This window comes from Chlorocebus sabaeus, chromosome 9 (assembly GCF_047675955.1).
Source record: "Chlorocebus sabaeus isolate Y175 chromosome 9, mChlSab1.0.hap1, whole genome shotgun sequence".
In the NCBI taxonomy this organism is placed as follows: Eukaryota; Metazoa; Chordata; class Mammalia; order Primates; family Cercopithecidae; genus Chlorocebus; species Chlorocebus sabaeus.
Window position 1 is genome coordinate 19,456,521 of NC_132912.1, and position 13,997 is coordinate 19,470,517.

Sequence of the window (13,997 nt, forward strand, 5' to 3'; positions counted from 1 at the left end):
AGATAATGTTTCAGGACCTGGAACACATTATATTTCATACCCAGTACCCCTCTTTTCCTATTTTCCTCAGTGTGCTTTATTTATAGAATATGCTCAGTAATTTTATATTGAATGAATACATGAATATAATGGTAAGATTTTAATTTTTTGAGTTTGATGGTAGGACCTTAAAAGGAATTATGTTATGTTCCTTCCAAATATGCCTTTTTAAATGAGACATATTTTATACCTATAGTGATATTGATCAATGGACAAATTATAGGATTTAGAAAGGTAGAAACTAGTTTGATGACACAGCTGTAGACAAAGGTGTTCATTGTCTTCCTGATGGCACAGCTGTCTGATATTGGCATTAACTGCACCAGAAATGCCAGGAATTGGCATCAGTTCTCAAGACTATGTTATGTTTTTTAGCTGGTACCTATGGGAAATAATAGGATATGAAATTATAAGTTGTTCCCACTCATCACAGTGATGTGAAATGCAAACAACTTATTTTTACTTATTTTATTTTCCCCACTGGTATATTAGAAATAAACTTTCCAAGAAAACATAACTTCAAAACAAGGGAAAAGATCAAAAGAAAAATATGATTTACATTGTAAAGATCCATGTAACAGTGTTTACATGAATAAAAATATCAAATCTGTTTTTCAGCAGCACACATTATTTTCTTATATGAATGGCCTCTCCAGATGCTGCTCTATATGCTAATCTGTTTCTCAGAGGCTGCTAAATTTTCCAACACAAGGCAACTGAATTATTTATTTCATTTTATAGTTCTGAACCAAGACAGCGGTTCATATTCTTAAACTAGATGCTGAGTTGGAGTTCATTATTATTTTCCTGACATCTACTCCCCAGTCCTTTGAAAGGATACTTAGAACTTCAGTATTCTATACTACAATAGGTTATAAGTATTACAGTCTAGTCTAGGAAAAAAAAAATTACAAAATATATTTCAAATCACATTTGAAAACTGAATTAGCAATTAGATTTTAAAAAGGCATTCTGTTGATTTGATGACATAAATTATGACAGAAATTTTATCTCTATCCTTGAAGACATTGCAAATATGTATTATCTTGACTGGTAAACAATTTACAAAAACAAATTATCAGTCTTGATGTTTTCTTAATGTAATATGTTTAGTTCTTTCAAAAGCTAAAAATGCTTATTTTAAGCCCTTTTTCTTTATTGTATAAGTTCCTTGCTCATAGGTGTAAGAAAGTTAGCTTATATTTTATTTTAGTTTTTTCTTATATATCCCCAAATGGCATAGAAACAATGATAAAACTCGCATGTTTTCTTTTTTAATTTTTAATTCTTAAAATTTAATTTAACTATTTGTAGAGACAGTCTCACTTTGTTGGTTAGGATGGTCTTGAACTGGCCTCATGTGATCCTCTCACCTTGGCCTCCTAAAATGTTGTAATTACAGGGGTGAACCACTCCACCCAGCCTCATATGTTTTCATATTTTCCACCTTGTAAACTACAAAGAGTTCAGGGTTTGTTTTGCACATTGAGACAATTTTATCTGACTTGGGATAACTGTAAGAATGTATCCATACAGAAACAAACAAAAACCTCACTGTTTTGATGCCACATGCAACAGAACTTGGACATTCTTAAAGAGTCATGTGTAATAAAATAGAGTGGATGATTTGTCCAGGAATTACCATGGCTTCTATGGGGTTATCTGCCTTTCTTTGGCTTGTGCATTGGAGAGCAAGTCCCTGAATGTTTTGATGACAGAGTCATTCTTACCCTCATTTGCCTTAAAAATTTTGAGCAATTGTTTAAATGAGGTTTATTTAAGAGAGAAACATTTATCTGAAGATATATCAACATGCTACCATAGGTTCTTTTCAAGTATTTTTAATATTTGGACACTTATCTCACTTATGATTTTACAGATTTTTATTGCAGTTGTAATCTTCAAAAAGAACTTCATAAAGAATTATTGTCATTAAAGAATTCTAAACAGTACATTTTGTTACTTATGATCAAATTACTCACTCCCTGGTTTTTTGTTTTTTGTTTTTGTTTTTGTTTTGAGATGGAGTCTTGCTTTGTCACCCAGGCTGGAGTGCAGTGGCACGATCTCGGCTCACTGCATCCTCTACATCCCAGGTTCAAGTGATTCTTCTGCCTCAGCCTCCTGAGCAGCTGGGACCACAAGTGCAAGCCACCACGCCCAGCTAATTTTGTATGTTTAGTAGAGATGGGATTTCACCATGTTGGCCAGGCTGGTCTCAAACTCCTGACCTCAGGTGATCTACCTGCCTCAGCCTCAATGTGCTAGGATTACAGGTGTGGGCCACCATGCCCGGCCTCCCTCATTGGTTTTATGCAGAATCATGAATATTGACTTAAAAATGAAAAGTATCAAAAGTCCTAAATATATAAATGTATAAGATATGACACCTTCATATCACAATGCTCAGTTTTATAACATCTTCACTACCATTTTCAGCTGTATAATTTACTTGCAGCATGATAAAAATATTCCTGTGTAATTACTACTATCTTGGAAATGGGAAAATAAAGCAACTTAAGCAATGACAGTAATAAAATACTTCAAAAAACACCTGGGAAATAGTTTGGTATTTGATGCAATAATTTGATATTTGATGCAACTTAACATATTTAATTTCTGCAACTTATTACAATAAGCTCATTCAAATTATCACACCTTTTTACCTCACTTTTCTGTTTCACAATTTTCTCTAAAATAAAGAACTGTTCTAAAATAAAATAACTACTATGATTAATGATAACTTTTGCTCGGAGCAGCATTATCCAAGCTAAAATGTATTGCAGAATAATAAACTTCATAAATTTCTTACCAAGACCTGAGAAGCATAGATGAGAAGACAGAATAAATAAATTACATTGACCAAATAGATATTTAGAGAAGGAAATGTGTGTAATACTAAAATAGTTTATCAACTTTGAAACAGACCAGATATGTAGAGAAATGAACTTACAGAAGCCAAGGAAGTAGCTGTGTGTATAGCAAACCAAATTGGTCTCTTTATATCTTGCTATCAGGATAGCATTATAAGGTTTCAAATATTACATGATACAGCAAGATCACTGCAATTTTGAATTGCGTGTTTTAAAGTCAGTACATTTCCATTTTCCATAACATATATTTGGAAATATTTTCCAGGTACCTCCAGTGGGCGCTGTGATTTCGAATTTGATCTTTGTTCCTGGGAGCAGGAGAAAGATGAGGACTTCGACTGGAATCTGAAAGCTAGCAGCATCCCTGCAGCAGGCACAGAGCCAGCGGCAGATCACACTTTGGGAAATTCATCTGGTCATTACATCTTTATAAAGAGTTTGTTCCCTCAGCAGCCCATGAGAGCTGCCAGAATTTCAAGTCCAGTTATAAGTAAGAGAAGCAAAAACTGCAAGGTATGGGGAAAATCAAACCAACCAACCAAACAAACACAGAATTATTTTGAGAAACTGTTGATAAATTGACATACAGAAAATAGAGTGGCGGGGGCCAGAGAAAAGATGAGTTTGAATTTATTCAACTTTGGATATGTGAGGGAGGGAAAAAGCGAAGTTCAGAAGGAAAGGGAAGGATTGCTATAACTGTTAGAACAATTTCTCCTATGGATAAATTCCATGGATATTGAAGTTTGGGAAACCATTGGAAAATTCCATGGTTGTTATTCACAGCCATATATAATACAGAAGAAGTAAGATACCAGTTGCTTTCTGTTAAGAAGTTTAGTGCTTATTAAAACTATGGAAATTTTACAAACAGAAACAGAATTAAACAACAGTCAGTATATAATTAAATATCTACAAGAATGAATACTAGAGATAGTTAGAACCACAAAAATTGTTGAGTAAGTCTTCATGAAAAACAAAACAAAAAGGACCCTGAACTTACTCCTAAAACAAGTAGAATAATTTCTATAGGCAGGAAGAAAACATGACTTGGTTATTAGCCTGTGAAAATTTCACAAAAACGTCTGTGGATAATTAAAAGTATAAATAAGGTTGTATGGCTCTTTGGGAAAAGCAGCAGCCTCATTCGATAACAACGTATTTACAGGGTTTTCCACTTTCCTTTGTTTATTGTTTGCTTGTTTGTTTATATTCCATAAAAGACTTGAGTCAGCTAGGCTAAGAACTGAATTTAGCTTTACATATAGTACAAATTAAGTGTTTAGGGATCACAAGTCCTCAGAGATCTCTTGCTTACAAGAGATGGATATAGAAATAAATATATTTACAATAAGAAACGCAGTCTCTAATTTCTGAACACATGTATTTTGACTAGAGTGTTCCCCAATGTTTGAACTCTGAAAAGCAAACAAATTACATCCAGAAACTTTCTTCCCTTCCCTTCCTCTTCCCCTTCCCTTCGACAGAGTCTCACTCTGTCGCCCAGGCTGGAGGGCAGTGGCGTGATCTCAGCTCACTGCAACATCCACCTCCCAGGTTCAAGTGGTTCTACTGCCTCAGTCGCCTGAGGAGCTGGGATTACAGGCTTGCGCCATCATCCCAGCTAATTTTTGTATTTTTAGTAGAGACAGGGTTTTCACCATGTTGCCCAGGCTGGTCTCGAACTCCTGACCTCAGGTGATCTGCCCACCTCGACCTCCCACAGTATTGGGATTACAGGCGTGAGCCACTCTGCCTGGTCCAACTTACACTTCTCCGTGCCTGTGTCCACAACTGACAGAGCCCTAACCGTGGGAGAGAGACATATCAAACAGCCTTCAACACCTTAGCACTGCCATAGTATTAATACATGTTAAACTTTTACTTTGTCTTAAAAGTTTTTCTGTCTCATCGTGAGTTGATTTTACAGTTTAACTCTCATAGAGCAATTTCATCTATCACGTAGACAGTGAAGATTTTCTGCAAGGGAAGTGACATGATCAGATGAGAGTTTTAGTGATAGAACTTGGTCAGCAGTCTAGAATGAAAGTAAATCATACAAAACTATTTTGGCAAAAATTGAGTTTTTATCAAGTATAGTTTTTATCTGTTTTTGCTATCTTCCAGATTACTTGGTACTTTCTCAGGAATAAAACCCAAGCATACCAGATTTTCTGTATGTTGGCTATACATCTATAAATTTAGCTTTATACATCTATAGATATTTTGAAAATCACAAATTAGTTTTAGTCTTATAAACCTAACTAACTATTAAATACAAAATATGAAAATTCCAGGTTGACATCTAAGCTTTTCTATTGAGACACTTCTGAAAATGTCCGGTGAATATTTTTTCATACTGTAGTAACTAAGATTTCATCCATTGCTATATTCCCCTGGTCCCAGAACTAGAGTCCCCAATGTTTTAAACATCTGTATGAGAATAATGAAGTATGCCTGGAAGAAATGTCAAAAAATTAATGATGAATGGTTCATTTTATGAATATTTATGATATAGATTGAATAAGAATATGTAAGGAAAGATTGTGCTGGGAAATATTGGGTCTCCCATATTAAAAATATATTCTTCAGGTAAGCAGATTGAACTCCCAGATTTTTATGAGAATCACCTCTGCCCCTTCACCTTGTGGAATACCTTTCAAGCAGAGATAATCAATTTTTTTTCTTTGTGGGGGTTAGTGTGTAGGAAGGATGCATATAGAGGGTGATAAGAGAATAGATCAGACCTTAATGGGGTTTTTTTTCTTTTTGAGATGGAGCCTCACTTTGTTGCCTGGACTGGAGTGCAGTGGTGTGATCTCTGCTCACTGTAACCTCTGCCTCCCAGGTTCAAGCAATTATCCTGCCTCAACCTCCTGAGTAGCTGGGACTGCAGGCACAGTCCACGAAGCCTAGCTATTTTATTGTTGTTGTTGTTGTTATTATTGCTGCTGCTGTTGTATTTTTAGTAGAGACAGGGTTTCACTAAGTTTGCCAGGCTGGTCTCGAACCCCTGACCTCAGGTGATCCGCCTGCCTTGGCCTTCCAAAGTGCAGGGATTACAGGTGTGAGCCACTGGGCCTACCAATGCTTAGAAGATTTTTATTCACTCTCACTACCCTGTGTTAGGCTTTGTTGTCACCAGGTGTTCCCCCTGGAAATAGGGGTATTGGTGCATCTGTTTGCGTGTTAACCTGAAGGCATCATTCAGCAAATGAGCTGAAGAAGATACAGACGTATTTACTGAGACGTAAAACATAGGCCTTATATTTGTTGCACAAATAAGACAAACACAAAAGGAGGAGACCCTCTTTATAGCCGCAAGGGGTCCTTGCATAAGTGTGCTGGACAGGTGGCCCTGGGATGCTGTCTGAGAGGTTGGTCCCTGGCCACTTTGTTTCTCACTCAAATGAGTCATGGTACCCAAATTTCACCAGTAGCAGGACAATCTATAATGATCATAGAGCTCATGTTGGGAAAGTTAGTCCATAGAATAGGTATTTTGGGGTCATAGAATAATATTTAAAGGTTTCATCAGTTGGGAGATGGGTAGTCACTGCATGGCTCACCCATTCTTGGTTGATCCTTTTTGGATTAATGCACTGCATATGTGATTTAATGGTGTTCATTTTTCTTCTTGTAGAGTATGATTTATATGACTGCTAGTGTTTAAAACATGTCTTTTTCCTGTGTGCAGAGCACTTTGGTCACTGTTTTCCCTCATTCACACGAATGACAAGACAAAAGCTTTAAAGGCTTTGAATTCCTACTGCTCCTAAGCTGTCCTGTTCTTTTCCCAGAATTTTTCCTGACTTTTTTCAGTGTGTAACAATCGCTCAAAATCTGTTAAATTTCATCTTTGTAACATTGAAATATTAATCTCTGAAAATACTTTCTATTAATTTTTACTCAGAGAAGAGCTCCCCAGGCTGCTCTGCAAAAGTCCATTGGTAGCATTTCAAGTAAAATTTGGATAATTACTGTTCTGGGGTTTTGCTGTATTTAAATGAAGCCCAGAGAACCTTGCAGAACTGAGAAAGTGTTTCAAGTACAAAAATGGCAGTGGAATAAGCAAAAGAAGAAAAGAAAATAAGTTTCATGAGATTAAAAATAATCTTCTTTTGTTCCTGTTATTTCTTAATCATGAAGTCTTTTTATATAATGCATTGCAGTTTAATGATCTTGTATTCCTTTGACAATGGGCTCTAAGAGTTTATGAAGGAATCTTGCTTTTAGAAGTCACAGGAAGAACGTAAACTCAGCCCTTTTATCCCTACTAAATTTATATTTGATTCTTCCTCTGCTGTCTCCCATACATTGCAACATATGATTCAAGGCTTGTCTGACTTCACTCAGTGTTAAAGTGTAGACAGAGCAAGAGAATAAAGAGGTGTAATTTGCCTCCAGAAATATGTTAATAAAGAAGAGGGCAATGGGATAGAATAGAAAATAATATATTAATTATACTAATCGTATCATATGTATATTTCTATTCTTGATTACAGATTATTTTTCATTATCACATGTATGGAAATGGCATTGGGGCACTCACCTTAATGCAGGTGTCAGTCACAAACCAAATGAAGGTTCTACTTAACCTCACTGTAGAACAAGGCAATTTCTGGCAGAGGGAAGAACTGTCATTGTTTGGTGATGAAGACTTCCAACTCAAATTTGAAGGTAGAGTTGGGAAAGGTCAGCGTGGTGACATTGCACTTGATGACATTGTGCTTACAGAAGATTGTCTATCACTCCGTGAATCCATGCAAGAAGAACTGGCAGTGCCTCTTCCAACAGGTACATTCTAATCTGTGTGTGTTTGGTATTTTTGCATGGTGAAAGGTGAAAAGGAAGAAAGAAGATGCAAAAGACATAGCATAAACACCTAGTAATTTATCACTTTCATAAAGAAAATATAAGATCTTTCTAAACTCAAAAAAATATTTCTGAAGCCTTTACTCATAAAAATGTCTTCCACATTTTCTCCAAGCTTTGGTCTGTTTATCAGTTCCCACCTTCTCTGTTTAGTCAGCTTCCTCTTAGATCAATAAAATAAGGGAAGACTCCTTTGTTTGCAGTCTGCTTCAGAATTTAATCCTAAGCAAACATCGATTCACTTCCAATAAAACATAAGTAAATTGAGGACAGGGTTATACAATTTTAATTAGACATTTTTGTGGTTATGATGTTTGCCACCTTCTTCATGGACCCATGAGCAAGCCAATTTGATATTGAAACAGAGTAGATAATTGAATGTGTCCATACGCCCTTTTAACCTAAAATAACTTTTGATAATTTGTTGAAAGAATTTTCCTCAAATGTTGAGTTGGCACATGTTCAATGTAATTCCTACAGAGACAATCAGAGACAATGCTATAAGTAGTATAATTAGCAATCACCATTAACCCATATAATATTAAATGTTTGAGATGAAAATAAATGCAATAAATATTATTAACATAACAAAGGAGTAAATTTTGTTAGCCAATGATATGATAGATATTACTTTTTTTCTTTTTTTGAGACAGAGTCTAGCTCAGTCACCCAGACTGGAGTGCAGTGGTACAGTCTCAGCTCACTGCAACCTCTTCCTCCTGGGCTCAATTGATCCTCTCACCTCGGCCTCCTGAATAGCTAGGTCTACAGGCATGTTCCACCTCACCCGGCAAATTTTTGTGTTTTTTGCAGAAATGGGGTCTTGCTGTATTGCCTAGGTTGGTCTCAGACTCCTGGGCTCAAGAGATCCACCTGTCTTGGCCTCCCTAAGTACTGAGATTATAGGCATGAGCCACCATGCCCAACAGATATTAATTTTTTTAACCATGAGTTTAGTGTAGAAAACAGAAGTACAGTTTCATTGATAATTAAATTATATTTATTATAATTGATGAATATGAAAATGGTTTATTAAAAGCAAACTTATTTGTTTGCTCTGGCTTGTAACATAGTAGGCAGAATGGACAATGTTGCCATTTCTGCCTTCCCCATTTATTTCAAAGGGAGTCTTTTCGTTTGGTTACATGAAAGTTTCTAGGTAAATGTTTCCCAGTGGACCATTAGTTAAACAGGCTCTTTGCCTGACAAGCTTCTAACACTATATAGTATAGAGGAAAGCAAATAAACATTTTAAGACTGTAATGAAAGGGAAATATACATAGGTGCATTTAATGCAAAAGTGATTCACATGCCCAAGACTACTCTACTTCTCCAAGAAAAGCTTTGCCTTTCATTCTGTGTGGGATGCTTGATGGTAGATATAGGTCTTATATAAGTCTGGTCCTTTGTAGAGTAATTATTTGATCACAATAAAAAATAATCTTGTAGCATCCCATTGGTGAGGGAGCAAAAATTTTCTTTTTTTTTTTTTTTTCTTTTTTTTGGTACAGATGGGTTTTTGTTATGTTGGCCAGGCTGGTCTCAAACTCTTGAGCTCAAAGCGATCCACCTGCCTCAGCCTCTCAAAGTTCTGGGATTACAGGCTTGCACCACATGCCTGACTCAAGGAAGCAACATTAAAATAAAAAGTTAAACCGCTTTAAAATGTAATAAAAAACTATTGAGTGGGATACAAAAGAAACAAACCAATTGTGTTGGGGATTTTAAAACCTTAAACTAGTAAAATCTTGAATGAGGTCATATTTTAGGAAATATCCAACAGGAAAATTTTAAAGTATGTACAAAATAGTATTGATTGTACATTAATTACAAATTAAGGGCACAAATGAATCACACCAGAGCTCTTTGAATATCATAATATTTGAGAGGGTGTATTACAATTTTTAATGAATTTTTTTTTTTTTTTAAATTGCTCTTTAATACAAGATGGCAAGTGGGTAGAAAAAAATTCCCTGAATAACTTTAATATTGAGTAGGATGTAACTAAAATTGAGTAGGATGTAACTGAATGCCAGGAGAAATATTTAAACATTATACATTACTGAACACTAGATTGTATTCCTTCTATCTGACTGTATTTTTGTACCTATTAACCAACCAACCTATCTTTATCCCCCCATCCCCACTACCCTTTCCAGCCTCTGGTAACTACCATTCTACTCTCTACCTTTGTGGGATCATTTTTTTTAGTTCTCGCATATGAGTGAGAACACATGATATTTGTCTCTGGACCTGGCTTATTTTACTTAGCATAATATCCTCCAGTTCCATTCATGTTGTATATAGGATGAATGTAATTAACAGTAATTTACTGTATATTTCCAAATAACTAGAGGAACGGATTTGGAATGGTCCCAACATTTAAAAAAATGATAAATGTTTGAGGTGATGGTTATCCCAGTTACCCTGATTTGATCATTATACATTGCATGCTTGTATCAAAATGTCACATGTCCCCCATAAGTATGTACAGCTATTGTGTATCTGTAAATATTAAAAATAAAGAAATTTGGAGAAAAGCAAAAATATTTTATGAGGTTGTAGAGAAAAATAAAGAAAACATTCAGCTGAGGATATCTAATTTGAAATGTATTTATAGGGTGCTCAAGAATTTGGAACCACACTTAGAGCTCATAGGAGGGAAAGATCCCTTCGGTTTGTAGGGCAGGGGCGGTGGAATTTGAGCCCTGGAGGACCAGATAAAGGATATGGTCGTGAGAGTGCTGTAGGCAGGCTAAATGGCATAAGAAAGAACAGGGATGGTGTCATGCATACTGCAGTGTGGGCTGTGGGTGATGATTTGGCTGAGGTGGGCACCTTATGTAGCTATCTGAGATATTGCAAGGGAAATAGAATCAAATTGTGGACCACCTTGGGTATCAGTTTAATTTTTTCTCAAAATGAACCTACATCAAAAGGATATTAAATGGTCTTAGAAAACAAAGAATAAGAATTTAATATAAGAATATGAAAAGTTAATATAAAAGGTTAATTATATTAAACATTAATTTATTACATTAAAATAAAAAAGAGTATTCATTCATATAAAGTATGATAACTTGTGGAAATGTCTGCAGTAGAAAAACTCCAAGAAAAACAACTGAGTGGCTTTATTTCTATGATTAGAGCATTCTGAAAATTAAGGTGAGATACTGCAGTATTTGTATAGCTATCTCAGCTGTAACGCTTACATTCAAGTGAAGCAGATGACAAATAAATGCATGTGGAGTTCACTTTCCTATAAACTACTTGATGTACCTTTAATTGTGCTTTCAGAAACTAAAAGTATACACCCATTTCTTGGTAAAAGTGAAATGCTAAAGTTGGTTTAGAGACTCAAGCTGTGAAATAATTCTGAAACACCTTAACTTCATGGTGAGTTTAGAAGACTCTGTAGGAGTCTCTGATATTTTTAGAGAAGTATGTGTGTATATACATACACACATATAAGTATACTTATATATGTATATATACATATATACACATATGTCTATATATACATATATACATATCTATATATACATATATACACATACGCATATATACACTTATACGTATATATGTATATACACACATATATGTAGACGTATGTGTATGTGTATATGTGTATATATGTATATGTGTATATATGTGTATGTATATGTGTATATATGTGTATGTGTATATATGTGTATATATGCTGGGGTTAGTCAGGGTTGGAATGCAGACAATATAAGTCGCTCTAAATATGTAATTCGATGGAGACAATTTTATATGCATAAATTGTTGAAATGGTTGGATGAATGAGCTCTAATGAGGTCTTCCAGAAATGGCTCCCAGAATTGGCTCTCCATGAGACCAACTACCACTAGAGAAGTTACAGGACATCTTTCTTGGTGAGATATATTTATATCTATATGTATATCTATATCTACCATGTATATCTATATGAAGTTACAGAACATCTTTCTTGGTGAGGTATATCTATATCTGTGTGTATCTATATCTACATCTAACATCTATCTATATCTATATGGAGGGGAGGATAAAGCCAGAGGTGGGAATAGTGGTATCTTGAACAAATAAAAAGCCAGAATGTTTCTTTTGCTATTTATGGAAGTTGGTGCAAGCGAGTTAAGGAATAGCATAAATTTCCAATAGAGCCACAAATGTAAGCCACATATTTAGTTTTACATTTTCTAAGAGTGACATTTTTAAAAATGAAATTAATTTTAATAATATATTTTAATTCAATCTACCCAAATTTTACCAGCCTAACACAAAATCAATATAAAGTATTAATGAGTTATTTTGCATTATTGTTTACATACTAAGTTTTTAAATCCAGTGTGTATTATAAACTCACTGCACATCTCAATTTGAATTAGTTACATTTCAATTACCCAGTAGCTACTCATGTCTGTTGGTTACCCCAGTGGACAACAAAGGAGATAAAATCAACACTCTAGGGCACTTTTGGGCCTGTCTCTGACAAAAGAGCTCCATTAGTTGATGTGATATTTGTAAATTTCCAAGAATTTCAGCTATTTTCCTGTTTGATAGAAGTATAAAAATGCACCTTGCCAAGCACAGTGGCTCACACCTGTAATCCCAGCACTTTGGGATGCTGAGGTGGGTGAATCACCTGAGGTCAGGAGTTCGAGACCAGCCTGACCAACATGGCAAAACCCCATCTCTACTAAAAATACAAAAATTAGCCAGGCATGGTGGTGGGTGCCTGTAATTCCAGCTACTTGGGAGGCTGAGGCAGGGAGAATTGCTTGAATCTGGGAGGTAGAGGTTGCAGTGAACTGACATCTTGCCCCTGCACTCCAGCCTGGGCAACAGAGTGAGACTCCATCTGGAAAAAAAAAAAAAAAAAAAAAGAGAAATGCACCTCAAGGTCAAATGTGAAAGCACAGGCACCATGTTCTAGTGGAATAGATATTAGTATCAGACTCTCCCCTTATTAGCTATTTTTACCCAATTTATCTGAGACACAGTTTCCTCATCTATAAAGCAGAGATAATTTCCGCATGTTTCTTAGGTTCTAAGACTCTTAAGAATCAAAAGAGGTAACTGCCCACATAATTTTCTTAATGTCTGGTGTATGGTAGGTATTTTTCAATAAAAAAATCTCATATTATCCTATATTTTTATGTCTTTACCCATATTCTTTAGGTGGCATAAACATTTGACAGTAAACCTTGTTTATTTGCATTTTATTAAGAACATGTTTCTTTCATTTGTTTTAGCAAAATTATATTTCTTGCTAATATCACAAGCATATCCTTATTTTATATTGTATTATAACTATAAAATCTTATTATTTATCAAAAACATCTCTAATTTTTGATGTCTCATGAGTAGTGTATGTGTGTGTATCTTTAGAATGTTTAATGATTCTTAATTTCTCATTACTGCAAAAACACTTAACTTGGAATTTGCACAGAGTGAACTGGGATAAATGGCATTATGTTCCATCAACAGTAACAAGATCCATCAAACTTTTGGAAATGACTCTAGCTCACACACACTTTTCATCTATATTCATGTGTTTAGGCTAACAACTCCATCAAGGATAGCTTAAAATAGAAAAGACAAGAGGGGAAAAATGTATATATTTAGGAAGATGCAATTGAACAGAATCTGGAATCAGTAATTCTGATTAATCAAAATAGACCCAGGGCTTTATTAGCAAAAATAATATTAAATTATTATTAAGTCTCTAGGAGTCATATTTAAGAGCTTACTTTGATGGCAATTTTGTTAATTGCTAAATGATGAAAGTTAAAAATAATTGTTTTATGAATTTTAATAAGAAAAAGACAACCAAATTTCCTCTTCTAAATGTCCATATGCAAATTAAATCATGGTCATATTCTCTACTTATTGACAGGTATTTAATAAAACCTATATATATGCAATCAGGGCAGGAGTCGTGTGTGTGTGTGTGTGTGTGTGAGAGAGAGAGAGAGAGAGAGAGAGAGGGAGTTTAATCACAACGGCTATCTCCAAATAGGAGTTATTCAATGTATTTGTTTTGGGATATAATATGGTAATCAATTTCTTTTAAAAATGTATGGAAAACAATGAGGACTGAATAGCTCATCTTTCAAGTCACTCATTTCTCTGCAATATTTAGCAGTGCTTTAAAACTAATGCCTGGTGATGAGACTATTGGCGTAGCAACTCAGAGTCCTGAGTTAG

At 35.0% G+C, this 13,997-nt stretch overlaps 1 protein-coding gene across 1 annotated transcript in view; it reads left to right on the forward strand.

Annotated features, from left to right (window-relative positions):
• MALRD1 (MAM and LDL receptor class A domain containing 1) overlaps positions 1–13,997 on the forward strand; it is a 687,535-nt gene that overhangs the window by 301,629 nt on the left and 371,909 nt on the right. The window contains exons 25-26 of the mRNA XM_008002435.3: positions 3,178–3,425; positions 7,418–7,709. Of these exons, the coding sequence (XP_008000626.3) occupies positions 3,178–3,425; positions 7,418–7,709 (540 nt within the window). The remainder of the gene's footprint in view (positions 1–3,177; positions 3,426–7,417; positions 7,710–13,997) is intronic.